Source organism: Leptodactylus fuscus, chromosome 1, assembly GCF_031893055.1.
Source record: "Leptodactylus fuscus isolate aLepFus1 chromosome 1, aLepFus1.hap2, whole genome shotgun sequence".
NCBI lineage: Eukaryota > Metazoa > Chordata > Amphibia > Anura > Leptodactylidae > Leptodactylus > Leptodactylus fuscus.
The window spans coordinates 250889497-250917323 of record NC_134265.1 but is presented as its reverse complement, the minus strand read 5'-3'; the positions used below and the strand labels follow the sequence as shown (position 1 = coordinate 250917323).

Here is a 27827-nt window from a genome sequence, read left to right as displayed (position 1 = left end):
AGAAATTTTGTCCCCTCCTGAACTTGTTACCAGCAATAAGTACATGAGGCTAAAGATCAGACAAGACCAAACAAAGTGGGTTCAGATGAATCTTACCTAAACGGTATGAACCACAGTAAGGCTTGTAGACTCAGGTTGACTGGGAACGTGAGCGCACAAAACAAAAGGTGCTCATAAATGCAAACAATACAGTGATAGAAAAGTAAAGGACACTAAATATACTGATAATATCAAAAATGTTATCTTTCACATCAGAATGATGTCAGTTCAGTTTAGACATTATGTGCGATTTGGCAAGCAATATTTGTGCCTCAAGCAATGAAGCAATGAAGAATACATAAATGTAGAATGTGCCGAATTATGGAACCGACATTTTGTGAAAAAAGAATTAACGCACCAAAAGACAATGAGAAATGAATGTGGCATGTTTATGTACCGTATATACTGGAGTATAAGACTATTATTATTCTTGTTTATTTATATAGCACCATTAATTCCATGGTGCTTTAGGGTTAGTTAACATGTGCATCTCCTGCACGGGTTTTGACACAGAGAGAGACACGGCGAGCCATCACGGTCGCGGCTTTCCCCGCCTATGTCGGCTCAAATGAATGAGCCGACACAGGAGGGTGCTGCCGCTAGGCAGAAGCCGCGGCCCAGCACGCCGCGGTTTCCGCCTGAAGATAGGACATGTCGCTTCTTTTCTCCGCTAGCAGCAGCCCGCTGCTAGTGGAAAAAAGGAGCCTGGCGGTCTGCATAGACCACCATTGTAAAGGGGCGGATTTTGAAGCGAAATCCGCTGTCAAAATCCGCCCCTTTGCCCACGTGTGAACAAGCTCTTACATTTGGGGGTTTACATACAATACACAAAATATACAGGTAGATATAATACTAACAATGACCGACTGGTACAGAGGGCCCTGCCCGCGAGGGCTTACAATCTATGGGGGAAGGGGGAGAGACAGAAGGAGAGGGGGAGACTGTACAGATGTCAGTGAGGTGATGTAAGCAGAGGCCCCTAATTTTACCACAAAAAACTGGGAAAACCTATTTAGAGTATGAGTCGAGGGGGGGAAATAAAGCAGCTACTGGAAAATTTCAAAAATTAAAATGGCCGGAGTTTTTGGGTGCAGTAGTTGCTGGGGAAGGGGAGGGGGTGTTTTGGTTGTCTGTCTGCCCCTTCCCTGAGATTGAGGACTGGGGTTTTTCGCCCACTTGGAATTCAGTCTGGCTGAATATAGTTTATCTGCAGTGCTCCTATTAACCCCTTCCCGATGGAACAGGAGCACTGCAGATAGCCTGACTGCAGCCAGGTTGAATATAGGGTGAATTCCAAGTGGGGGGAAAAAACCCAGTCTCAGGGAAGGGGCAGTTAGACAACTTTTTTTTTCCAGCTACGGTGTTTTTTTCCCCATTTATTAGACCCCCCCTAGGGTTCTTGAACCCCGGGGGTCTGATCACTATTGCAATGCATGCACTATTGCATAGACCAGCCTGCAAAAGAAAGGCACTTGCAGGCAGGGGAGCCTTTATAGAAGCGCTGAGGGGAATCCCCAGCAGGAGCGCTGAGGGGCTGACCTGAAGGAGAACCTCAGCCGGCCAGACCTGAAGGGGAACCTCAGCCGGCCAGACCTGAAGGGGAACTGCAACCGGCTGCCGGCAGGAACGCTGAGGGGAATCCCCGACTGCCAGGGATTCCCCTCAGTGTTTCTGCCAGTGCCGGTCACAGTTCCCCTTCAGGTCCGGCGGCCGAGGTCTTCCTTCAGGTCCGCCCTCTGCGCTCCTGCCGGCCCCAGGGGATCTCCCTCAGCGCTTCAGGTCGGCCCTTGAGAGAGCGGTCACACCCGCTCCCTCCAGGGGCATGGCGGCGCCTGCCGCCTCTCCGCACCGGTTCCCATCGGAGGCCTCAAGTTCCACCCGTGGAAGGCATTGCCACTGTAAGATGAGCTCCGACATTACCGCTGTAAGAGTTACAACGTAGGTGCCGGTTGCTATGGCGACCGCTCTGGAGCACAGTGGCGCCATTATAGCTACAGACTCCGCATCCAGACACTGGGGCGGATGCCGGGCCCGCAGGAGCGTGGCGATGCTGTTCATTTCAAACTGCAAAAGTACTTACGGTACTTCTGCTAGCAGGCCTGGAACGCAGACACACGCCGTTTGCGGACCTGAGGTTATGTGGACACGTAACCCCACATGTGATAGAGCAGTGTGGGGGGGGGGGGGGAGGGGGATCTGCATTCTGGGCCTGCTAGCAGAAATACCGTAAGAACTTCTGCAGTTTGAAATGAACAGCATAGCCGCGCTCCTGCCAGGATGCTGCAGGCCCGGAACCCATCCTGGTGTATGTATGCCGGGTCTGTAGCTATAATATTGCCGAATTACTGTAAAGACGCGAGTACAGTCCTATGAAAAAGTTTGGGCACCCCTATTAATCTTAATCATTTTTAGTTCTAAATATTTTGGTGTTTGCAGCAGCCATTTCAGTTTTATATATCTAATAACTGATGGACACAGTAATATTTCAGGATTGAAATGAGGTTTATTGTACTAACAGAAAATGTGCAATATGCATTAAACCAAAATTTGACTGGTGCAAAAGTATGGGCACCTCAACAGAAAAGTGACATTAATATTTAGTAGATCCTCCTTTTGCACAGATAACAGCCTCTAGTCGCTTCCTGTAGCTTTTAATCAGTTCCTGGATCCTGGATGAAGGGATTTTGGACCATTCCTCTGTACAAAACAATTCAAGTGCAGTTAAGTTTGATGGTGGCCGAGCATGGACAGCCCGCTTCCAATCATCCCACAGATGTTCAATGATATTCAGGTCTGGGGACTGGGATGGCCATTCCAGAACATAGTAATTGTTCCTCTGCATGAATGCCTGAGTCAATTGGAGCGGTGTTTTGGATCATTGTCATGCTGAAATATCCATCCCCGGAGTAACTTCAGCTTTGTCACTGATTCTTGGACATTATTCTCAAGAATCTGCTGATACTGAGTGGAATCCATGCGACTCTCAACTTTAACAAGATTCCCGGTGCCGGCATTGGCCACACAGCCCCAAAGCATGATGGAACCTCCACCAAATTTTGCAGTGGGTAGCAAGTGTTTTTCTTGGAATGCTGTTATTTTTTGGACACTATGCATAACGCCTTTTTGTATGACCAAACAACTCAATCTTTGTTTCATCAGTCCACAGGACCTTCTTCCAAAATGAAGCTGCCTTGTCCAAATGTGCTTTTGCATACCTCAGGCGACTCTGTTTGTGGCGTACTTGCAGAAATGGCTTGTTTCTCATCACTCTCCCATACAGCTTCTCCTTGTGCAAAGTGCGCTGTATTGTTGACCGATGCACAGTGACACCATCTGCAGCAAGATGATGCTGCAGCTCTTTGGAGGTGGTCTGTGGATTGTCCTTGACTGTTCTCACCATTCTTCTCTGCCTTTCTGATATTTTTCTTGGCCTGCCACTTCTGGGCTTAACAAGAACTCTCCCTGTGGTCTTCCATTTCCTCACTATGTTCCTCACAGTGGAAATTGACAGGTTAAATCTCTGAGACAACTTTTTGTATCCTTCCCCTGAACAACTATGTTGAACAATCTTTGTTTTCAGATCATTTGAGAGTGGGCTGTCCATGCTCGGCGACCATCAAACTTAACTGAACTTGAATTGTTTTGTAAAGAGGAATGGTCCAAAATACCTTCATCCAGGATCCAGGAACTGATTAAAAGCTACAGGAAGCGACTAGAGGCTGTTATCTTTGCAAAAGGAGGATCTACTAAATTTTAATGTCACTTTTCTGTTGAGGTGCCCATACTTTTACACCGGTCAAATTTTGGTTTGATACATATTGCACATTTTCTGTTAGTACAATAAACCTCATTTCAATCCTGAAATATTACTGTGTCCATCAGTTATTAGATATATCAAACTGAAATGGCTGTTGCAAACACCAAAATATTTAGAACCAAAAATGATTAAGATTAATAGGGGTGCCCAAACTTTTTCATAGGACTGTATAAGCTGAGGCGGACAAAAACTGTGCTGAAAAACTCGGCTTATGCTTGAGTATATGTGGGTATGTATATTCAGCCTATGGATTCATGGACTGTGCTATATGTGTAATAACGTGAATACATGCTGCTTTAGGTTAGGTTCACATATGCACCAGTCTCCGGAACACCCACTTCTGTTGGAGACTCCGTTGTGGAAACCATCGAAAGTACCGCACAAAGGACTTTTCTCTCAAAAAGTTAAATGTTAGACTGTGCATCAATTTTAGAATTCACTTAGCTGAACTGCATTGATAAAAAGTCTAGAATCGCCTTTACGGTAGTACACACCCTATTAAATCTGCGCTCATCACCCATTGTATTCTCACAGTTTTATTTAACACCCACTTCAGTTGCCTGAAAAGATATAACTTGTGTTCACAGCAACAGATCTTATGAACCAGCTAAGACTAGGCCTTTTTTTTTTTTTTGGAGAAGAACGGCAAACAAATTCAACACTGTACTTTAACAGAAATCTGCCACATGTTTTACGTCCATAAACCCACCAGGCCATTGTACTGCGCAGTAATGGTATTCTAATGAAGCTGAAGCACAATCTGCATGTTGCTGGTTAATGTGGAACCTAAGCTTTAAAACATTGGCCCAGATTTACTACGGTTTACTATTACGGTTACAAGTACACTGGCTAACGCAGAACATGTTGTTTGCGCTAAAAAAGTTGTATATTGAAATGCCAGAAAAAAAAAAAAAAAAAGAGGCATGTCTTAAATGCACCACAATGTGCCAAAAATTATGCTGTAAACTTCTGACTCAAAGTAAGCCAACTGAAAGGTAGTATGGCTGAAAGAGACAAATTTCCATCAAGTTCAACCCAGGATTAGGAAAGGGCATAAATGAAGAGAAGAATGAAGGAAATAAGTATTCGATACATTTCCATAAGCATCAATGCCATTTTGCTATAAAAGGGCATCTAAGTAAGGGCGGGTTCACACTTGCTCCCGGTCTCCGCTTTGCAGGTTTCCGTCTTCTGCCCGAGAAACTGGACAGGAGACGGAAACCGGCAGTCAGTTTTCAAACCAGTTTTTGTACTGAAAAAGCCCCCCCTCGGCTTATACTGGAGTCAGCAAAAAAAAATATATATTTTTTTTATTTAAGGTGGGGGGGGCAGCAGCAAAATCAATGTATAGAATCTCCCATAAAATGGTGGGGGGGGGGGGGGGGGAAAGCTTTAAAAAAAAATAAAAGTTCTAAATAACTCCTTTTCCTAGAATACATATAAAAGTAGAAAATGACTGTGAAACACATACAATAGGTATCCCTGTGTCTGAAAGGGCCCAGTCTACTGAATATAGGGGATCTGCAGTGCTCCTGTTCCGTCGGGAAGGGGTTAATAGGAGCACTGCAGATACCCTATATTCACCCAGACTGAATTCCAAGTGGGGGAAGAAAAAAAAGCAGTTCTCAAGTTCAGGAAAGGGGCAGACAGACAACCAAAACATCCCCTCCCCTTCCCCAGCACCCAGCATCTACTGCACCCAAAAATACCGACCATTTTAATTTTTGAAAATTTCCAGTAGCTGCTGCATTTCCCCCCTCGGCTTATACTCGAGTCAATAAGTTTTCCCAGTTTTTTGTGGTAAAATTAGGGGCCTCTGCTTATATTCGGGTTGGCTTATACTCGAGTATATACGGTATGTATATAAAAAACAAAACAAAAAACCCCCCCACAAATTATTTAGATAACCCAAATGAAAAATGTTGCTTCTTTCAAAACTGTGCGTACTGAAAATCCTAAAAACGTGTTGGTTAAGGTGAATTAAAATGCTGTTGAAAAAAAATCATTCTGTGTTGGTTTCAGGTTGTGCTGGAGCCTTTGCCACATATTACACAGGGAATTGGCAGCTGATAACTTACCCCCACGTGCCCCATTTGTTATGTTTTTACAATTAGCTAGAAACCATCTGTAAGAATATGCCGGTGGTTAGAAAGTGGGCTTCCAGCTTGACATCTGTATAGGAAATCTTTACTTAATAGTATGAGAATGCGGCTGACACAGAAAGAAGGAAAAAATCTTTTCAAGCATATAGCTCTTGCAGCGCTACAGGCCCATGTTCTGTTTTATTAAGCCACACTGATCTTACTTGCTTTTAAGGCTTAAAGGGGAAAAAAAAGCTATAATCACAGCTGATCTATGTTGTGACACTGGCTTACTCGGATGGTACAGGCTGTACGCAATAAATCAGAACTGTACAAAGCTGTGGTAAGTAGTAGGAACACAAAATAACATATACTTACATAGCATTTCATAGTAGTAGCTATAAGCAGCCTGTAATACCTCCAGAAAATGGATTGAAAAGTATTGCATAAGAAATTATATTAATATTGCTATACATTCAAGGTAGCAACTGTACTTGTATATATGTATACATACATTCCTGTCATAAAGGCTGAAAACAGAACAGTGAGCAACAGACAGCAATTGAGTGAGTGCGGTTTTCTGATAAAGGCTGATAATAGAGAAGTAATAGTAATAATTGCAGCACTCACTCAATAGCGAGTGAGTGCTGCAATCCTCTGATGTCTTTATTGAAGTATATTACAAAGTCGAGTGCCTGTGTCTTTAACCATTACTCCTGTCGTTACTTCTTATCCAAGTGATTTTGATCCATACTATATAAATATATATATATATATTGTGAAGTGTCACTCCACAATGAAGTCTATGGAGAGGGAAGAGGGAGAAGGAAAAGGCTAGAGATATAAGAGATATAAGAAGGCTGTATAATTCCTGATAGTCCAAGTTGTGTTATAAGAAACAACTGTCTCAACAGTCTAAGCCTCAATCTGCTTTAAGGAGCTCTCCTCTTCCTCCTCCCCTTTCCATACAAGTCTATTGTACAGATTTGACCAGTGGTAGGAGGTGGCAAATACTGTATTAAAGAACGGTATACATCAGTCCTTCAAAATACAGTGGTCTTGGGTTACAATATTTTCTAAAGAAATCAATGGGATTTTTAACAGTTCTGCTATTGTCCGTTACTAAAATCTTGTAACAGACACTACTGAAGGTCACCAACAGTAGTGTGAACAGCCCCTTATGCAGACAAACATTTCACTTACAGTTTATCTGCTCAATCTGTACAATGTATTCTGTTTTTAAAATCTTTAGTTTTGTAGATTTCTTCTTCCTGTTATTTATTCTGCTTAGTCCCAGTAGATAAACATCAGTTCATTACCAGTCAGATGGCCGATTACTGTGCTAGGACTATAACACGCTATGCACCCGTGTGCCCATCATATGACCATGGACTGAATATCACATGACCATGGATTGATTCTTATCCAATTGGAGTAAGCAGAATGATTGACAGCAAGCAAATATCTAGAAAATGGTCAGGAATTGATGCAGAAAGTATATTGGAAAATTGTACAATTTTTTATTTATTTTTAATTTTTTTATATACAAGCAATAATATTGGTCTGAAAGTGGCCAACCCCTTTAATAAGAACAGGTTTTGGATTTGAAACTAAATTGGGCAGGTTTTATTGTGCCTTGAACAGCAGTAACATCGTGTACAAGGCATAAAAGGTGTCGCTAAATTTTTTGCACAAAAACAAATTTTTAAAATTTTTCTGTTTGCGCCTTCAACAGGCTCCAAGGTACCATGGCAACCAAATAGGATTGACAAGGGGTTAACCTAGTAGTTGATTTCAGCAGCTCTTTCTGACTTTTATATACAAAAGAATGTTATATATCTGAGTTAGTAACACTACGTTCACACTAGTACCAGGCTCTCCGCTGTTCAGATCTGTTGGACGATCCAAATGATGGAGAGCCGGACAATTAAAACAGCGATTACACAGTTTTTTTTTGTTTGTTTTTTTAAACATTAATGCTTAGGGCTAATGGACATATGTCAGATGGTAACTGATGGTCATCAGGTACACGGTCCATTATTTTGGTCCCTTTTTTGGGGGTTATAAAGTGGACATTACCTGATGTTAATGTGTCAGGTTTTTTTTTGTTTTTGTTTTTTTTTTTTTAACATACCTCGACCTGCACATTCAGCCATATGCACAAGGCCTAACATAATAACTGACTGGTAAAGTGAGAGCGAGGGCCCTGTCTGCAAGAACTTACAATCTATTAGGAGGACAGCGACTATGGGTGAGAATAGAAGCGGTTTTGGTGGGATTTCTATGCCAATTACTTATTTCCCTAGAGAATCAAGTTGCAATATTTTCATTTTGCACTGGCCATCTCAGACAATACTTGCAGAAGTGCTGTAAGTGATATTTTCCTCTACAGACAGTCCCTTATGTAAAGGGAGACAGGTATTTACTATACAGGACATTGGGTGGATATTTCCTGGTCTTAAATTTATTCTCCATTCTTCTTCAAGAGGTTCTTCCTGTGACCCTAAACAGCTTAATTATTACTACTGTATACTATCTATTGTGATAGTAGTAACATCTCTTACTCCTGTATATATTATCTATTGTGACAGAACAAAGACATTCTGAAGCCTGTAACCACAAGTTTCATACAGCATGTGCGTACAACCATGGAGTGGTAGTGTACCTATTACACCAACCTCTGTGGGCTGCCATATAGGCTCAGTGGGAGGTGTGTATAAAAATATTCTCCGCCTCAAAGCAATAGGTGACCACCAGAGCAGCTAACACGCCAGATGGATGAAGAGTGCCTTCCACTGTTAAAGAAGTCTCAAATGTGATGGCTGTCTGATGATCGAAATGAGGGAGGCGGTACTGACCCCACATTCATAACAATTCTGGAGCAGATTTCCTCGTAACTGCGTTTCTCAGCATAGTCTGGCACCAGCAGCTCTGACTGGTAACAAGTGTTATCAATGCATATAATTCTGGGAAGAATAAAGATCTAAGGAATGTTAATCTAGAATGGTTAGTTCATGAAGAATACAATTTGTGACATTTCCTCTTTAAAAGAGTCAACTCCTTTAAGGAATAAAAAGATGGAAGTATGTATACAGAATATAATATTGTGATGCTGTGTCATGCATCCAATGTCAATTAGCAGACTATATGTGACCAATCCTCTCAAGATCTCCTTCTTTGCTCTGCTCTGATCTGCTGTTCACACAACCACCTCCAAGACTTCTCCTGGGAATCTTCCATATTCTGGAACACTACCTCCAAGAGAATCCTGAAGACTCACCTCTTCAGGGCAGCCTACAACCTTCAGAAGCTCACTGCTGCTGCAACGCCAGTGAAAAACTTCTACCCTCACCTACTTTATTTTCTTAAAAGTTTTATTGAAAAATTCAAACAGCATACATCAGAAGAATAACAAATGGAAGGGGCTTCCATAACCACGGTAAGGAAAGGAACAGTGTGTGTGGGGGGGAAGAAGTGAGGACACAACATGGGGGCAGGGTGAGAGAAAAGGGGTGCTGTCGCAGCATAGAAGTACATAATAACGTAGTGCATCTCCCCATATACATCTGGTGAGGGTGGGGGAAAAGAGTTTGCAGAAACTAGGTGATAGAGAAATAAGCAAATGGGGAATGGAAAAAGATGGGCAAATAGGGTACGAGAGGAGGAGTTATGGGGGAAAGGCGTACAAAAGGATGACTGGAAGGCAGCAGAGTAATAAAAGGTGTTCCACGGGAGCCACACATTTTGGTGGGGACTGTCATCCGGCCTGAGTTCTGCAACCATGCCCTCCATACACCAAATATACAGGATCTATTGGAGTCAGTCTGAGATGGACACAGTGGAGGTTAAATTCCACACCCTGGGTATCATGGACCTGGCCACCACCAGCAGGAAACCAATGAGTAAGCGGATGCGTTTTTGAAATTTTGCGGGGAAAGATGGAAGAAAGGCTGGGTCATCCTCCAGTGAAACACTGGTGCTCACCGACTGTTTTTATTCACCTTCCATTATACGTTGTAAGGCTGCATTCACATCAGATCACATTGCTATCTCTGCGCAAAATCAGTTTTCGAAAAAGTCTCAAAAACCTCAAGAACTGATATCAAACTGTTCGTTTTAAAACCCATTCATTTCAATGGGTTGTAAAAACCATCTGCAGGTCTCCATTTGTACCATTTCCATCTGGTATTTGCGCTTTCGGGCAGAGAGAAAGTCAGACTTGCCGGATGCCAGACAAACAGCAATGAATCCGCATTTTTGCCAACATTGAGATTTTGGAAGATAGACACGAACTGATAATGATTTGCTCGTGTCCGTTCTGCAATAATGTTCTTTTTTTTTAAATAAACAGTACGCCAACAGGCGCAAGTGTGTACCTCACGTACGCCTTTGTGAGCAGGGCCCTCTCTCCCACTGTAGCAGTTGTTCTCTATGTCAGCATTGTATTCATTTTTTGTATTGCGTGTAAACCCCTCAAATGTACAGCACCATGGAATTAATGGTGCTCTAAAAATAAATAATATTTGACTATACACTAGAAGCATTTTTCATCACTTCTAATGTTGGCAGGATTATGCCAAATGTGTCCTGCACAGCATGTGCCCAGCATTCTTCACAGATTATGTCAGATCAAATGCTACGGAGGCAAGGACTACCGTATTTTAGAAATCCATCAACTCATAAGCAGCAAAAAGAGACAAGACAGGAAATGACCATACAGTAACAAATGAAGTATACAGAAGTAAAGAAAGGCAAGGACCAGAAAGAGTTTACGCTCACAGTATAGCTAACTGGCTCATAAATCTGTATTATGATAGTTCTTGAGGGATTTAAAGGGGTTTTCCCATCTCAATGTTTAAGCAGTTTGCCTTATCTGCGTGTTTACATAGAGAAATAGACACCGCTTTATCAGCAACCTGCAAATAGCTGAATTGATTGCCCTGCAGAGCTGTAGAGTGATGTCACTTGTCCTATCACACAGGTTTGGCACTATGGAAACAATGTGTAAACCAATGGGCGGAATAAGTTCACATAGCAGGCAAACAAAGCAGCATTGCCAAAGCAATATATTTAGGAAAAGTCTTCAATTTCCAGGTTAAAAATATTGATGAGCTAGCCTAAAGATAGGTCATTAAATCTAGATCTGTGGGAGTCTGACACCCGAAGCCCCCACTAATTAGCTGTTCTCAGCAGCCGATACACAAACAATGGAGCAGGAAGCTGACAGATCCGTTCTCCATGTAGTGGCTGAACTGAGTCACTGCAGCTCATGAATGAATGGGAGCTGATCTGCAATATCTAATTTGGCCGCTACACAGACAACAAAGCATCTGAAAACAGCTTGTGAGTGAGGGATGGATCCTCACTTAACTGATCTACCGGAAATAGTTCCTTTATATGTGCAGGGATGGTGCGGTGTGAAACAGTAAGATATATATATATATATATATATGTGTATGTATTTTGTGGGAAGGTGACAGGCAGTGTGCTGGAGTCCTGATATATTAGCCCCAGGATTCTGACCTATGTGTGGTCCAGCGCAGGTCTTGAGAAGGCCTCAGTTCCAGGTGTAGGTCCCAGGCTCATTACTGGACCAAAAAAGGTTGCACTTCAGGGTAGATTCTGGGAAAGGAAGGAGTTGCCTGGGTCTGTCCTGACAGAGTCTGGCGAGTCTGAATTGCGCGTTTTTTGTTTATATGTGTGGTTGGTAGTAAGCCACAGGTACAGTTAGTACTTTATTGTTCGGTTACTGCTCAGACGAGCAGGGTTTTGTTTGACGTTCTTTTGCCTAGCGTTAAGGCATTATTTTATGCTGATTTTGTGCCTGAAATAAAGGTTTATTTATATTGCTGTTTTTCTAAATAAACCTGTTTGCTACAGTTCTTGTGTCCCTGTCTCTGACTGGTTGGTTCCTTACCATTACTGCTGCCAAGTTAAGCAATTATATTTCACCACCACCCCACTTCATTGAAAATGGCCGCATCAATCCCGCTGTGAAATCTTGCACATGTGCTTTAACACTCTCTTCATGTGCATGAGAGGTGATTTGAAAGCAGGGGGGAATATTAATCACAGTGAAATAGGCAGGCTTACAGCAGGAACTTGGCATGCAGTAAGGTACCCGAGTCATATACAAAGGAGTACTTTTTAAAGTTTTATTTAATAAAAACAGGCCAGCTTAGAGTTTTACATGACTTGGAATCACTGATAAATAGTTCACTTTAAGGCTGACGCCCCATAGGATGTCCAGCAGCAAAAAAGTGATGTGGAAAAAAACGCACCGATAATGCATCATGGTTCTTCATGCAGTGCTTTGGACAGAAAAATTGCCAAGGCTTCCTTTGCAGACTGTTTCAATTATACCTATGGGGTATACTTGACATGCTGTGATTCCAAAACCGCGCTGGTTTTGGAAATGGCAGCGTGTCTGCACTGCGGTTTTTACTGCAAATTGGGCATAGGATTCTCTAGAATCCCATCCACTTAGCCCTTACTATAAAACGCCACAATTTTTCCCACAGTGTTTCCACCGTGGGCAAATTGCAGCACGTCCACTGGGGCCTCCGGCCTAAAAGTGTCTTAGCAAAAATGTGTTTTTGCCCATAGCAACTAATTATATACCATTCTACTTTATATACTGTGTTAAAATGAATCATGTATGTATCATAACTGGTAAATTTGGGCAATGGCAAGCTGAACTGTAAACGATACCATTACTTAAGCTGCCCAATTTCGTGACAAATTTCGCAAGCGAAAAGCAATTTTGATTTTCCACTTGCCTTGTTTTCATATAGTGCTTTTTGGGAGCATTTACTAGAAAACACTGAATTACTATTTATTGTACAAGCGCAAATAAAACGACACCTTGGGTACACAGACATGTGATGCCACCAAAGTCATAAACCCCAAAGGAAAGTAAAAGCAGAAAAAATATAAGTGCCATAAACAAGGTTGATAACAACATTAAGAAATAAAAAAAAAATACAAATACTAGACTAGAATACAGTACTTAGATATCACATATAGTAATGGGCAATGACTATGTCAAGCAAAGATCATTATTCAGTTTCTGCAACGAGTATAAACCTTTATCTGCCGAGCATGCAATCAATATAACAAACATTTTAGGCAACACTTCAGTTGCATGACAGCTGCAATGCCAACTGCAGCACATAGCAATGTATTAACTATCAGCAATAGCACACACATCAGTGACATCAGTGTGATGGGTACATACACTTTATAGTCTGCAATGCTGCATTTACCTAAATATTAATCATCATTTATATTACCAAAACAACAACATGTAACCAAATCCTATATCAATGCAATCCTAAAGAGAAATGGAATCCAAAGAGAAATGGAAATCAGCCATGTTTTCTAATCCTGCTCAACACTTTTAAGGCTAAGGCCCCACGTTGCGGAAATACAGCTTGTTTCGTTGCAGATTTTGCTGCGTTTTTTTCAGCCAAAGCCAAGAATGGCTACAGAGGGAATTGTATAGGAAGTTCTTATACTTTTGCCTTCTACTTAATCCACTCCTGGCTTTGGCTCAAAAAAACACAGCAAAATCTGCAACCAAAGAAGCTGCGTTTCTGCAATGTGGGGCATTAGCCTAGACGGGGTTTACCAATGAACATAATGTTTAAATTTGTAGGTAATTATAACGTTTTGGTAAATATAAATAATTAAAAGACTTTCTCCACTAAGTTGTTTAGAGAAAAGATTCTGCAACATTTTTGTCTTCATTGGTTGCCAGTGGATACGGCCACGAATGCAGGAACCTTTTATGGATCGGCAGTTGTCAGAAACCTAAAGAAAACTATGATTTCTTCACTGAGGCCGGGTCATCGTCTTTTGCAAGTAGTGTCGCTGCCTTATAGCCTGTCCGCATTAAAGGAGGTTTTCCCATATCGGCCTCTCAGGAGCTTTGCCTGCTGTCACATTTTTGAGGATCGGGCCTCAGTCTCGCCTGGTGTAAGCGGCCATTTTCTTGCACAGTCAGCTGGGGTAAGCGGCCACAAGAAAATGGCCACGCGCATGTGCAGTCGGCTCTGCCCGAGCTCCGATGGCAGAGCCAATTGCGCATGCGTAGAAGTTTGAAGCCAGCACTGGAAGAAGACGCAGAGAGAGGCCGTTCCAGACAAAGATCGAGGCAGCCCTGGAGATTTCTCTCACAGCATTGGGGACGCCCCCAGTGCTATTTGAGCGCTGAAGACCGCCCCAGTGCTGCGAGAGAACTCATTTGCATACCGAAGAAAACCGGGATTTCTACCCAACGGCAGCGGGGAGAAGACATCTAAAGGTAGGAGAAGAATAGCCTTTCTTAAAGGCTATTCCTATGTGTTTGTGAAAAAAAAAATAGCAATTTAATGATAGAATCCCTTTAACAGCTTCTTCACTGTAGTCAATAGCTGGGTGTAAGACAAGGAAGCCTACATCAGACTCCTTCTAATGTTGCTATTTGGGGGTGGAATCAAGATTATATTTTTAGGGAAAATTCGTCAAGCCCTGCTTGTAGTGTTATACGATAGTGAATTATCTCACTGTTCTGTGGCAATAGAAATTCTGAACTATTAGATGCCAAATAAAAGAAATAATATGCCTGGGTCTGTTATCTTGGACAACGAATCCCTCTAACCCACTCAGGCTCAGCAGCAGGGATGGCCCACATGCGGGAAGCTTTATACACCGTAGTACAATGTTGCAGATATCCAATGTGATGCTTTGCTAGCTAGCTTAAAAAAAAACTAAAATAAATAAATGAAAAAAATTAAGGGATAAAGAAGTAATCTCTGTTTAATCGAGCGTGAGAGGAGACACCAGTGATAGCAGACTTAACGCAACACAAAAGTGTGAACTGGACCTAGGACACGAGCCTGAATGACAGAGGAGACAAATCACTGTTTCCAAGGGCAACCAATAGAATATGTATATGAATAAAGGAAATAGCTAATTCTGTACAAGTGGTGAAGCAAACTATAGACAAAAGGTCATGTAGGATTACAACTATACAATTCTTTGAAATTCAAGACTAAAAAGCAGCACAGGATATGAAATAAAACCGCAAAAACACACTACTCACCTCTTCAATCCTCATCCATTAGGTCCTGTATACCTAACATGTCCATATAAAACTGCACTCATGACATAGTGGTTAGGAAGGGGGGCTGCCCCTAATACAGCAAGGGATTAAGAATCTTGTTTAGGCTGGCGTTACACTGTGCAAGCTTACCTGTTATGATCAAGTTGCAGTGAAGTAGATGGGAATCAAGTCGCAACCACATGCCTCAAGAGTGTAAATTGTTTTACAGTTTCGAATCCGCAGCATGTTCATTTTTGCTGCGGATTCTGCAGTAGATTATTTTTTTTCCCATGCAAAGCTTGAAAACTGCTACAACAACAGCATGGGTTAAACCCACAGCAAAGACTGACTGGTTTATGTTGTGGGCAGGTCTGCTGTGGGACGTCTAATGGACCATCATGTTGTCATAGGCTAAGGATGTATTTACAGAATACTTTATTAACCTCTTCCAGACCGCCCACAGACTATATACATCCTTGCAGTTTCCAGCACCTGCACAAATCGTGCAGCTGCTGAAACGAGGAGCCAGCTGTAACTACAGCTGGAGCTCCCCTAGAGAAGGCAGGGATGCTTTATTACTAGAGATGAGCGAACAGTGAAATATTCAAAATTCATTTCGAGTAGAGCCTCAATATTCGACTACTTGATCGAATATCTAATCCCATTATAGTCTATGGGAAAAAATGCTCGTTTCAGGGGAAACCACTATTTGGCTAAAGGAGAGTCACCAAGTCCAGGAGTAGCAGGTGGAGAATGTTTAGGAGGAGCGCTGTGCAGTTAAAGCGCATAGACCCCATTATAGTCTATGGGGTCCGTGAGCTTTAACTACACAGCACTTGCAGTTGCGCTGATAAAAAGTAAGCTCCCTCTTAACAGCAAGCTGCCAGCTCTCCCGACTAGCAAAGATGAGCCTGCGGTAAATCAACGCTGGTTCTGCAGCAGGCTTGTCCTTGCTAGTCAGGAAAGCTGGCAGCTTGCTGTTACGAGTGAGCTTACTTTTTCTCATAGGAATGAATTGACCAGCATTGATTGGCCAGTGTACAGCATTCGGCCAATCAATGCTGGTTCTGCCGGAGGCTCGTCTGTGAGGAGGCAGAGTCTAAGATGGGACCACAATGGAGACTGCTGCGGTCCGATCTTAGACTCCGCCTCCTCACAGACGAGCCTCCGGCAGAACCAGTGTTGATTGGTCGAATGCTGTACGCTGGCCAATCAACGCTGGTCAATTCATTCCTATGAGAAAAAAGTCCGCTCCCTCCTAACAGCAAGTTGCCCTCTCTCTGCCGGCTAGCAAGGACGAGCCTGCTGAAGAACCAGCACTGATTTGCCGAATGCTATACACTGTAATCAACAACTGTTCTGAATCAACACTGGTTCTGAATCGAATATTTACTGCGAAAAGCTAGTAGTATTTGATCGTGTACAAATATTTTGAATACTATAGTATTTGATCGAATACCTACTCGATCGAATACTACTCGCTCATCTCTATTTATTATTATCTATTTGACCTTATGGGGACACAATGTAATAAATAAATATAAAAAAAATAGAAAAGCAAAAAAAAAAAAATCATTTAAAAGACACAAAATAATATGTGTTTATATTTTCCCAGATATAAAAAAATTAAACAATTAAAAACATGCAAAAATAAAAACATAAAAATAAAGCCCTATGTGCCACAAAAAAAAAAGAAAAAATGCAGAAATTAGTTGAATAACACAAATGATAAAAATGTTATAGCGCTCAAGAGAACACATATACAAAAAAAAAAAAAAGTGTCTGGTCCTGGACCAGAAATTGGTCTGGAAGTGGTTAATTTAAGAACTGCATGCTTTTTAACCCCTTCCCGACATGCGCCGTAATTAACCCCTCCGGCGCCGCGGTCAAAGGCTTCCCAGGCTTGTCTGCAAATTCTCTCTTTTGCAGGCTGGTCTATGCAGCCTGCAAAAGAGAGGATGATTTTTTGCAATGCATTGCAAATCTATAAAAATATTTTTCCTGTTCGGTAAACGCCGTAGCGGGAAAAATAGTCAAAAGTGCCAAACCGCCGTTTTTTCACTGTTTTGATTCTGATAAAAATTTGAATAAAAAGTGATCAAAGCAATAACATTTCCCGAAAATGGTAGAACTAAAAAGTACACCCAGCCCCGCAAAAAAAACGCCCTATGCATCCCCGTACACTGACGTATAAAAAAAGCTACGGCTGTCGGAATATGGCGACTTTTAGAAAAAAATTTTTTTAACACAGTTTTGGATTTTTTTTAAGGGGTCAAAATGTAAATAAAACCATATAAATTTGGTATCCCTGGAACCGTACCGAAACACAATATAGGGGTCATGTCATTTTGGCTGCACAGTGAACGCCGTAAAACCAAAGCCCGTAAGAAAGTCGCAGAAATGCATTTTTTCTTCAAATCCACGCCATTCTGAATTTTTTTCCTGCTTCCCAGTACATTATATAAAATAATTAATGGTGGCATCATGAAGAAAAATTTGTCCCGCAAAAATTAAGACCTCATATGGCTCTGGGAGCGGAGAAATAAAAAAGTCATAGGGTTTAGAAGGAGGGGAGTCAAAAACGAAAATCAAAAAATGCCATCGGCGGGAAGGGGTTAAAATATATATATATATATATATATATATATATATATATATATATATATATATACACACACAATAATACTTGAAACATTTGCATTTTAATTACATTTTAGCTGTCAGTTAAGGAGATTGTCAAGGATTTTTTTTTATGGCCTATCCTTAGGAAAAGCCATAAATATTTGATCAGTGGAGGGCAGCCAGCCAGTCCCTGTACACATTGGCTCTTCAGGGGTGCATGTAGAGTTGTAAGCAGATAGCTCTGTATACTGTACAGGGTTGAGCTCTAGTAACATTGCCTGATCACTATACAGTGTATGGAGCCATCTGCTTTCAGCTAAATGAATTGTATAGCATTGTAAAATACAGCAGAGAACCAGAGGCTATAGTGGCCGCTCAATTCCTGAGCTTACCCTCAAACTGCTGTACTGAAAAAGACTGCAGGTGACTTGTGCCGTAATGTTATCAATTGTTTCACTGCCCAGAAAAAAAAAAAAAAAAAAAAAAAAAAATCAATAACAGCTATAGAAATACTTTCACATTTTCCTGTAACTTTTATACATTCGAGGACTAAAAGTCACCTCCAAATACCAGCAACTATGCTAAATATTTCTGTGGCCATTTTTTTCCTCAGTGGCAGAGTCATATCTAAGATGTAATATTCAGAAAACATCATGATCTATGTTCAAAATCCAGACTTAGATTTTCTACTAAACACTATGTACTTGTTAAACTAATTCGCTAGAATACCATCCACTTTGCAGGGACTGTAAAAAACCACGGTCAAACTACTATGTTTATGCCATGTGGGTCCCTGGACCTACATCACTAAGAAGCAAAATGGAAATAAAGTGCAAAACTGGTGGAGATATGCATTACTTTCTCTAAATCTGAAGACTGGCAAGTAGATGCAATACTTCAAAGGGTTTTCAGGCTCCAAATACAGTATGTGATTTGTGTATGCTATTGACTCACTACTTACCAAGCACAGCACTGTACACTGTATAGTTTTCTGTAGCCCTCACCGTTGCCAAGCAATATGTGCTGTTAGTTCTGATACATCATATGGTATTTAAAGGATGTTGTCCCATCGCAAAGATCCTATCTATACTGGTAGCCTATGTAAATTGAAGCCTTTTCCTAAATATGTTGCTTTAGAAATTCTGCTTTGTTCTCCTGCTATGTGACCTTATTCCTCCCATTGTTTAAATTACGTTTCTTGGACCTATAGGACAAGTGATGTCACTTATTCACTGCTCTTGACGGCAGGACAATCAGCTTACTGCATCTGCTGATAAAGCCTGGTCTGTTATCTCTCTATGTAAACACACAGGTAAAACTGTGCCTGTTCTGTACAAGCATCTGCATATTATCTAATCTGCATAAGTGTTTGTCCCATTCAGAAGGGGGGGGCGGGAATGCAGGAAGTGAGAAGCAGACATTGCTGAAAGATTGAGATGGGAAAACCCCAAAATTTTGCTGTATAAGCCTCACATATGCGTGACTAGCCTTTAAAAAGGCACCGCTAATCTTATTTTAAACCCCTGTCCCGTTTTAAAATAAAACCATAAAAACATATACTGTATGTAAATGCGTGCATGGAGGGCGGTCATGCACAATACGAAGTCGTCTTCTGGAACGCCTACCTCTTCTTTCTTCTTCTTTCGGCAACGCCCTCCGGTCCTGGCTCTTCCCGGCTTCATCGTTATCTTCTTCCGGCGGTTCAAATACGATAGGTTGAAATCTGGCGCGTGCGCAGTAGCGCTCCCTCAAGAGCTACTGCACGCACTCCGGTGCCATTTTTCTCTATGGCAGTGCTGCCGGAGTGTGCGCAGTAACTCCAGAGGGAGCGCTACTGCGCTCGTGCTGGATTTCAACCAATCAGATTTGAACCACCGGAAGAAGACGAAGCCGGGGAAGAGCCAGGACCGGAGGGCGTTGGCAGAAAGAAGAAGAAAGAAAAGGTAGGCATGCCAGAGGATGACGTCGGTGCATGTTCAGGTATGATTTACCTATGTTTTTATAGTTTTATTTTAAAACGGGACAGGGGTTTAAAATAAGATTAGCGGTGCCTGAATAACCTTTTTAAAGGCTATTCATGCATATGTGGAGCTCATACAGCAAAAGGTGCTCTATAATGGCCTGTATTTGTATATAGCAGGCCTGGTCCCCTACACACTACTCCCTCTCACTGCTAGACCTCAACATAGCTCCCCTTTCCATTTCCCCCCTTCATAATTAACCTTGATCACACTTCCAGACACTATTAGTTAAAGGGATTCTACCACTAAAACACATTTTTTTTCTAGTTAACACGTCGGAATAGCCTTTAGAAAGGCTATTCGTTTCCTACCTTTAGAAGTACTCTCCGCCGCGCCGTTCGTTCAAAATACCGGTTTGTACCGGTATGCTAATGAGTTCTCTCGCAGCAATGGGGGCGTCCCCCATCGCAGGAGCAGCGATGGGGGCGTCCCCATTGCAGCTCGAAAACCGACCGCAGCGCCGCCTCTATGGTCTTGCGTATCCTCCCCTTGCTTCTTCAGCGTCCCGTCGCACGCCTGCGCAGTACGCTCTGTTCGGCGAAGATTGTGGGCAATTTCGCGCATGTGCAGTACGTTCGGCAATCTTCGCCGAACAGAGCGTACTGCGCAGGCGTGCGACGGGACGCTGAAGAAGCAAGGGGAGGATACGCAAGACCATAGAGGCGGCGCTGCGGTCGGTTTTCGAGCTGCAATGGGGACGCTCCCATCGCTGCTCCTGCGATGAGGGACGCCCCCATTGCTGCGAGAGAACTCATTAGCATACCGGTACAAACCGGTATTTTGAACGAACGGCGCGGCGGAGAGCACTTCTAAAGGTAGGAGACGAATAGCCTTTCTAAAGGCTATTCCGACGTGTTAACTAGAAAAAAATGTGTTTTAGTGGTAGAATCCCTTTAAAATCAGGAAATTTAAGCCCCTTCCAATTTTGTGCTGTTAAATTAAAATCCATTCCCTTTTGTGGCTCACTTCCCAGTAATGTCAGGATGTATGTTTGACACCTCAGGGCAGTCTGCAGGCCCCCTTTTTCAGCAGTTATGAGGTACCCTTCTCTGACAGCCTTACCCCATCTCCTATGACACAGGGTTGTGCTGGAAAGATTACGCTTCCTGCTGTCTCCAGTAATGTGGCACTTTGATGACAGCTTTTCTCCCCGATAGTCTTTGAAAGCAATGCGCTACTCCTCATTCTAGTCTGGCCATGAGGGATGTCGCTTGCAAACCTAGCACTCCTGCTCATCTGGACTGGTGATGAGTGATATCCCCTGCAAGCCTAGTCTTGCTTATCTGGACTGGTGATTAGGACTGTCCCTTGCAAGACTAGCGCTCCTGCTCACTCCAGTCTCATGATTAGGGCTGTCCCCTGGAAGCCTAGCACTCCTGCTCACTCCAGTCTCATGATGAGGGATGTCCCCTGCAAGCCTAGCGCTCCTGCTCACTCCAGTCTCATGATGAGGGATGTCCCTAGCAAGCCTAGCACTCCTGCTCACTCCAGTCTCATGATGAGGGATGTCCCTAGCAAGCCTAGCACTACTGCTCTCTCCAGTCTCATGATGAGGGATGTCCCCTGCAAGCCTAGCACTCCTGCTCACTCCAGTCTCATGATGAGGGATGTCCCTTGCAAGCCTAGCGCTCCTGCTCACTCCAGTTTCATGATGAGGGATGTCCCTTGCAAGCCTAGCACTCCTGCTCAATCCAGTCTCAAGATGAAGGATGTCCCTTGCAAGCCTAGCACTCCTGCTCACTCCAGTCTCATGATGAGGGATCTCCCTTGCAAGCCTAGCACTCCTGCTCACTCTAGTCTCATGATGAGGGATGTCCTCTGTAAGCCTAGCACTCCTGCTCACTCCAGTCTCATGATGAGGGCTGTCCCCTGCAAGCCTAGCACTCCTGCTCATTCCAGTCTCATGATGAGGGATGTCCCTTGCAAGCCTAGCACTCCTGCTCACTCCAGTCTCAAGATGAAGGATGTCCCTTGCAAGCCTAGCACTCCTGCTCACTCTAGTCTCATGATGCGGGATGTCCTCTGTAAGCCTAGCACTCCTGCTCACTCCAGTCTCATGATGAGGGCTGTCCCCTGCAAGCCTAGCACTCCTGCTCATTCCAGTCTCATGATGAGGGATGTCCCTTGCAAGCCTAGCACTACTGCTCACTCCAGTCTCAAGATGAAGGATGTCCCTTGCAAGCCTAGCACTCCTGCTCACTCCAGTCTCATGATGAGGGATGTCCTCTGCAAGTCTATCACTCCTGCTCACTCCAGTCTCATGATGAGTGATGTCCCTTGCAAGCCTAGCGCTCCTGTTCATCCAGTCTCATGATGAAGGCTGTCCCCTGCAAGCCTAGCACTCCTGCTCATTCCAGTCTCATGATGAGGGATGTCCCTTGCAAGCCTAGCACTCCTGCTCACTCCAGTCTCAAGATGAAGGACGTCCCTTGCAAGCCTAGTACTCCTGCTCACTCCAGTCTCATGATGAGGGATGTCCCTTGCAAGACTAGCACTCCTGTTCATCCAGTCTCATGATGAGGGCTGTCCCCTGCAAGCCTAGCACTCCTGCTCACTCCAGTCTCAAGATGAAGGTTGTCCCTTGCAAGCCTAGCGCTCCTGTTCATCCAGTCTCATGATGAGGGCTGTCCCCTGCAAGCCTAGCACTCCTGCTCATTCCAGTCTCATGATGAGGGATGTCCCTTGCAAGCCTAGCACTCCTGCTCACTCCAGTCTCAAGATGAAGGATGTCCTCTGCAAGTCTATCACTCCTGCTCACTCCAGTCTCATGATGAGTGATGTCCCTTGCAAGACTAGCACTCCTGTTCATCCAGTCTGGTGACAATACTGAAGGTAGAACCTCACAAATAGTCATAATTTTCCTGGCTGATGATCGGTTTTGTTTATTTTTCCATTAATCACCTAACGCATTATATCAAGTGTCCTGAAGGAAGAGGATGCTGTCTTGCAGTAGCAAAATAGATCGTCTGGTTCAAAACAAGTACAACTAATTCATTTTGTATGTAATGAAAAGCAGTGCCTTTGAGGGCAAATGTTTGACATCAAAATTATTTCCTATGATGTCACATTGCCACCTCTAATAAAGTTACCGGAGCCCAGCAAAAATAAATGAACTGGCACTTAAAATCTGGATATCTAATAGATTTTCTTTTGTAATATGTACTTTTACATACAACCAGGACTGAAAAGACTGTAGACTCTTACTACGAGATTAACAAATAAATAATTACTATAATATATCGATCATCTGTTTGTCAACAGGGTGAAGTATATTAAAGTGAATCTATCATTAGAATCCCTTTTTGAACTAAGACCACGTCAGAATAGACTTAAAGGGGTTGTCCCATCACAAGGATCCTATCTATACTGCTTGTTAATGTGGATGTAAGACTTTTTCTAAATACAATGCTTCAGCAAAACTGCTTTGTCTGTCCACTATCTTACTTTATTCAATTCTTTGTGGCCACAGCCCCGACTTAGCTGCTCATGAGTCAAGTGATGTATCTGCCTGCTCTCAGGGGGAGGGAGGAAGGGCTAAGTGCAGGGAGCGAGCCTGTGTATCTAGCTATTCCTGTGTCTACACCACGTGACCTAGGTCCTGCACTCAGATAGGGGAGAGGAGCTGCTTTCATTTCTTCTGTTCTCCCAGTTATCAGGCTAGCTAATACAATTGTGTTCATTATGGCAGAGACAGGCAGTCTCTGTATGTAACACAGAATGGAGTTGCTGCTGCCTGTACTTCATAGTCCAATATGGGTGGGCGGAGTTACACGCGAATTTGGGGGCAGAGCTAAACGGCAGGTTGCATGTGAAAAACCGCCAACCAAATGATGCCAGAAACCAGGAAAAAAGAAGATTTTACAGCAGTAAAGACTGATGAGTATGTGAGGTGGGAATACCCCTTTAAGAAAGGCTATTCTTTTCCTACCTTTATTATTCTGATCCGGGCCGCCGTTTCGGTGTTATTTTTTTTTTTCGGCGTATGCAAATGACTCTTCAGAAAGCACAGAGGGCGTCCCTGTGCTGTCTCAGACTCTCCAGCGACGCTTCTGTCTTCTTTTCCTGACCACCTCTTCGCCACGTCATCGGCCATGTCTTCAGCCAGCAGAGCAAGTCAGTTTGGCCATTTTCCTGTGACTGAATGGACGCTTGTGTAAGAGACCACTGGAAAATGGCCAAACCGACACGTGCAGTTGGCTCTGCTGGCTGAAGACGCGGTGCCGAGGCAGTCGGGAGAAGAAGACAGAAGTGTCGCTGGAGAATCTTTAGACAGCACAGGGGACGCCCCCCTTGTTTTTTTGCAGAAAAGGGAACGTCGTCTGTGCTTTCTGAAGACTCATATGCATATGATGAAAAAACGTAATAACACTAGAATGGCGGCGAGGATCAGAATAATAAAGGTAGGAGAAGAATAGCCTTTCTTAAGGCTAGTCCGACATGGTCTTAGTTCAAAAAGGGATTCTAATGATAGAATCCCTTTAAAGAAGCAAAACAGATAGGTCAGACTCACCTGAATGTAACGCCTTTTCCCCCATTGTAAAAATATTGATTTATTTCACAATATGCTAATGAATGGTCTGGAGCAGGGGGCTGCCCCATTGCTCATCAGTGATATGCCTTGATATGGTTGTAATTATTCTTTTATACCATTTTGGCTAACTCTAAATCTACACATATAACAGAGACTACATCAAAGAATGGAGTCATTTACTCCAAGTTGCATTCTACAGTTTGTGGCTTGTTACGTCTTCATCAGCCTAAACTTCAGACTATAAAGTATGTCAACTACAGCTTATGTACTATATAGGATAGAGATAGGTATCTGTATAGGAATGAGCCATAGGAGGTACAGTAATATCAGGTGTTCTGACAAAAGTCTCCCTCATTATAAAAGGCACATGGTAGGAAGTAGCTTTTGCAAATTTTGTATTATCTCTGTTCTAGCACACAGAGGTGGTCCAGACCAATGAACTCCCTCTACGGCATCCAAACGCCATATGGGACAATCCATTGCCTATCACTAGACCGGTACATGTGCAACAATAAGACTAGAACATAAAACACAAGTGATAAGAAAGTAATGGAAAAGGTTGGATTTCAAGATAAAGAGCTGTTGGGACCATATGAAAAAGAAGGTCTTGCAGCCGAAATAGAACGTCACACTAAAGACAAGAGGAGAGGCCACACCGAGCGGATCCTCGTGTAATAAGTTTCAATAATGGGCTATTTCCATAGGGACAAATGCCCCCTCACCTGGGGAGGTTGTGTAATGACACAACACTCAAAAGGCTCATAACACCCAATGTTTAGGGTCCAAGGAAGCTGCTGTAGGTGTCACTCAGACGTATAGATGCAAAGAAAAGCGAACCAGCCCCCAGTTAGGTTTCGGCCAAGGAAGAAACAGCGCTCGCCTGGTATAAATGGTGAATGCTCCTTTATTGACACACAACGCGTTTCCGGCTAAACAGCCCTTTCTCAAGTGTATACATTTCTTCAATAAAACATTTTTTTGCTTCTCTCGGTGAGAGTGTTTTTTATATGTGTTTTATTGAAGAAATGTATACACTTGAGAAAGGGCTGTTTAGCTGGAAACACATTGTGTGTCAATAAAGGAGCATTCACCATTTATACCAGGTGAGCGCTGTTTCTTCCTTGGCCGAAACCTAACTGGGGGCTGGTCCGCTTTTCTTTACACTACATTGTAAAGCACTGCACCACCACTGTGTGGTTATACTACTAAGATCTAGTACCAATATACAGTACTTCCTCCTCTATACATTGTCCATTGCAGTTATAAAGAAGTTATAATATCATTGTATTCTCTACTTTATGTATATTACTGAAAAAGAGCCCAAAGACATCCAGTGTCCATACAGTGCGCAGACAACGAGGCCAGTGCGCATTGCGCCATACTATAACTTCTTTTTAGACCCAATACTACAATGGACAGTTCCAAGTGAGAACTAAACCCCCGTATAGATGGGCACACAGCCGGTTTAATGCCCTACTAGTGCCAGGCTCCCTTTAATGAAGAGTGGGCGGCCAGTTCTTTCACTACCAGCAGGTTTCTATAGATGGCCCCCTCCATAGACACAAGGCATAGGTCCTGTGCCATCTTCTGGGTACCACTCATGTAAACAAATGACGCCCTATAGGGAGTGAATGGAGTATATAGAAGAAGCAGTGCTTGCAGGCGGACCCCTATAAGTGAGTGCTCGGCACTCTGCAGTAACACATGCCCAGCAGCAGCAGAGCAGGGGATTGCTGCCCCGTCCAACTTCCTTGATAAGCCGCTTGTGTGAAGGAGCTGTCCACATGTAATGGAGCCTATGGCTGTCATGAGAGCCGGGGCTATGCCCTGCACACCAGCCCAGCCTCTATAGTGACAGCTCATGGCAGCTTCCTGTGCAGTCCCCGCCGCAGTTCCATCCTGCACAGACACCTCTCCAGATGAGAACACTGCACGTACTGTACACAGCTGCGGCGAGCGTGACTGTCAGTCAGTGCGTCTCCGCCACTCACCCATGCTGCCGCTGCCTCCCCCGGTCCCTGTGTCGCTCAGCTCGTAGGTGGCCTCCGCCTCACCAGCTGCTTGTGTCCGGGTGCAGGAGTGGGTGTCTCGGGGGTGAGGGGACCGTGGCGACACCCGGCGCTGATACTCAAGTCACCGCGAGAGCTACCGAGCTCCCAGGTTCTGGGCTCAGAGGAGGAGGAGGGGCGGGGTTTGGGCTCTGAGCGCGCATGCGCACTAGTCAGGTACAGTGCCCAGCTCCAGCCCCACCCTGCTGTGCAGCTGCTGCCACTGGTGTTGGCACAGAGCATGGCAGAGTCTGAGTGCATGTGTACTATGTGATGTAGCATACACAGGAGTGCATTATAGTTGAGACTGATGGCAGGGATCATTCATACGCATGCAGGACTATGTGACCATAAGAGAGAAGCTCTGCTAATTCTTGTTGGAGTGCCACATGAAAAGCCAAGGGAACTTTATTCCAGGTTCTGCAAAATGTCTTCAGTGTCAGTGAATGTGTTTCTGGTATAAAATATTATTTTCATTGCAAATCTGCCAAAAAACATGGAGGGTATGTAATATAAAAGGATAATGCCACCACAGCCAAATAACTACTGTCATTCACCTACAAGTGTATCTAAATAAATTAGATTATCATAAAAAAATGTTTTTTTGTTTTTTTTTAGTAACTCCATTGAAACACATATATTATATTGAGTCATTACAAACAGAGTGAACTTTTTCAAGACTTTCTTTCTGTTAATGTTGATGATTATGGCTTACATTGGGGATGCCCCCAGTGCTGCGAGAGAACTCATTTGCATAGCGGCGAAAAACGGGATTTTAACCAAACAGCGGGGCGGAGAAGACATCTAAAGGTAGGAGAAGAAAAGCCTTTCTTAAGGCTATTCCGTTGTGTCAATGAGAGAAAAAAGGTTTTTAAAGGGGCTCTATCAGCAAAATCATGCTGCTGGAGCCCCATATATGCGTGCATAGCCTTTAAAAAGGCTATTCAGGCATCGGTAATGTTATATTAAACTATTTTTTTAACTATTTTAAAAAAATAACCTAAAAAAGAATGTGCTCTGCTTACGGATCGTGCACGCTGGGCGGGCATTCTGGGTGTGTCTTCATCTTCTTCCCAGCCTCTTCTTCCTCCGGTCCCGTCTTCTTCCAGCGCTTGCTCGCGGACACTGATATGAAAAAACGGCCTGGGCGCATGCGCAGTAGCATGCGGCTTCTACTACGGCTACTGCGCATGCGCCCCGGCTATCACTGGCCGTTCATGAGCGCTGGAAAAAGACGGGACCGGAGGACATCGGAGGAAGAAGAGGCGTGGATGAAGACACACCCTGAATGCCCGCCCAGCGTGCACGTTCGGTAAGTAGAGCACATTCTTTTTTAGGTTATTATTTTAAAACGGGGGGGGGGGGGGGGTAGTTTAATATAACTTTTACGGTGCCTGAATAGCCTTTTTAAAGGCTATTCACGCATATGTGGGGCTCTAGCAGCATGATTTTGCTGATAGAGCCCCTTTAATGGTAGAATCCCTTTAACCCTTCTGGGTAATCCCTAACAAGGAAGTGTTCTCTATGCAGTAGGAACTCAACAACTACTCCTCTCTGATTTTGGGTGCCAGCTATATCATCCA

General features: G+C 43.4%; 1 protein-coding gene across 2 annotated transcripts in view; it reads right to left on the bottom strand.

Moving 5' to 3' along the window:
* Positions 1 to 26375, bottom strand: part of RAP1GDS1 (Rap1 GTPase-GDP dissociation stimulator 1) — a 95218-nt gene extending 68843 nt beyond the window's left edge. For both annotated transcript variants that reach the window (XM_075285635.1, XM_075285644.1), the window contains exon 1: positions 26188 to 26375. In XM_075285635.1, coding sequence (XP_075141736.1) covers positions 26188 to 26191 — 4 coding nt within the window. In that variant the 5' untranslated portion in view covers positions 26192 to 26375. The remainder of the gene's footprint in view (positions 1 to 26187) is intronic.
* Between the last annotated feature and the right edge of the window lie 1452 nt (positions 26376 to 27827).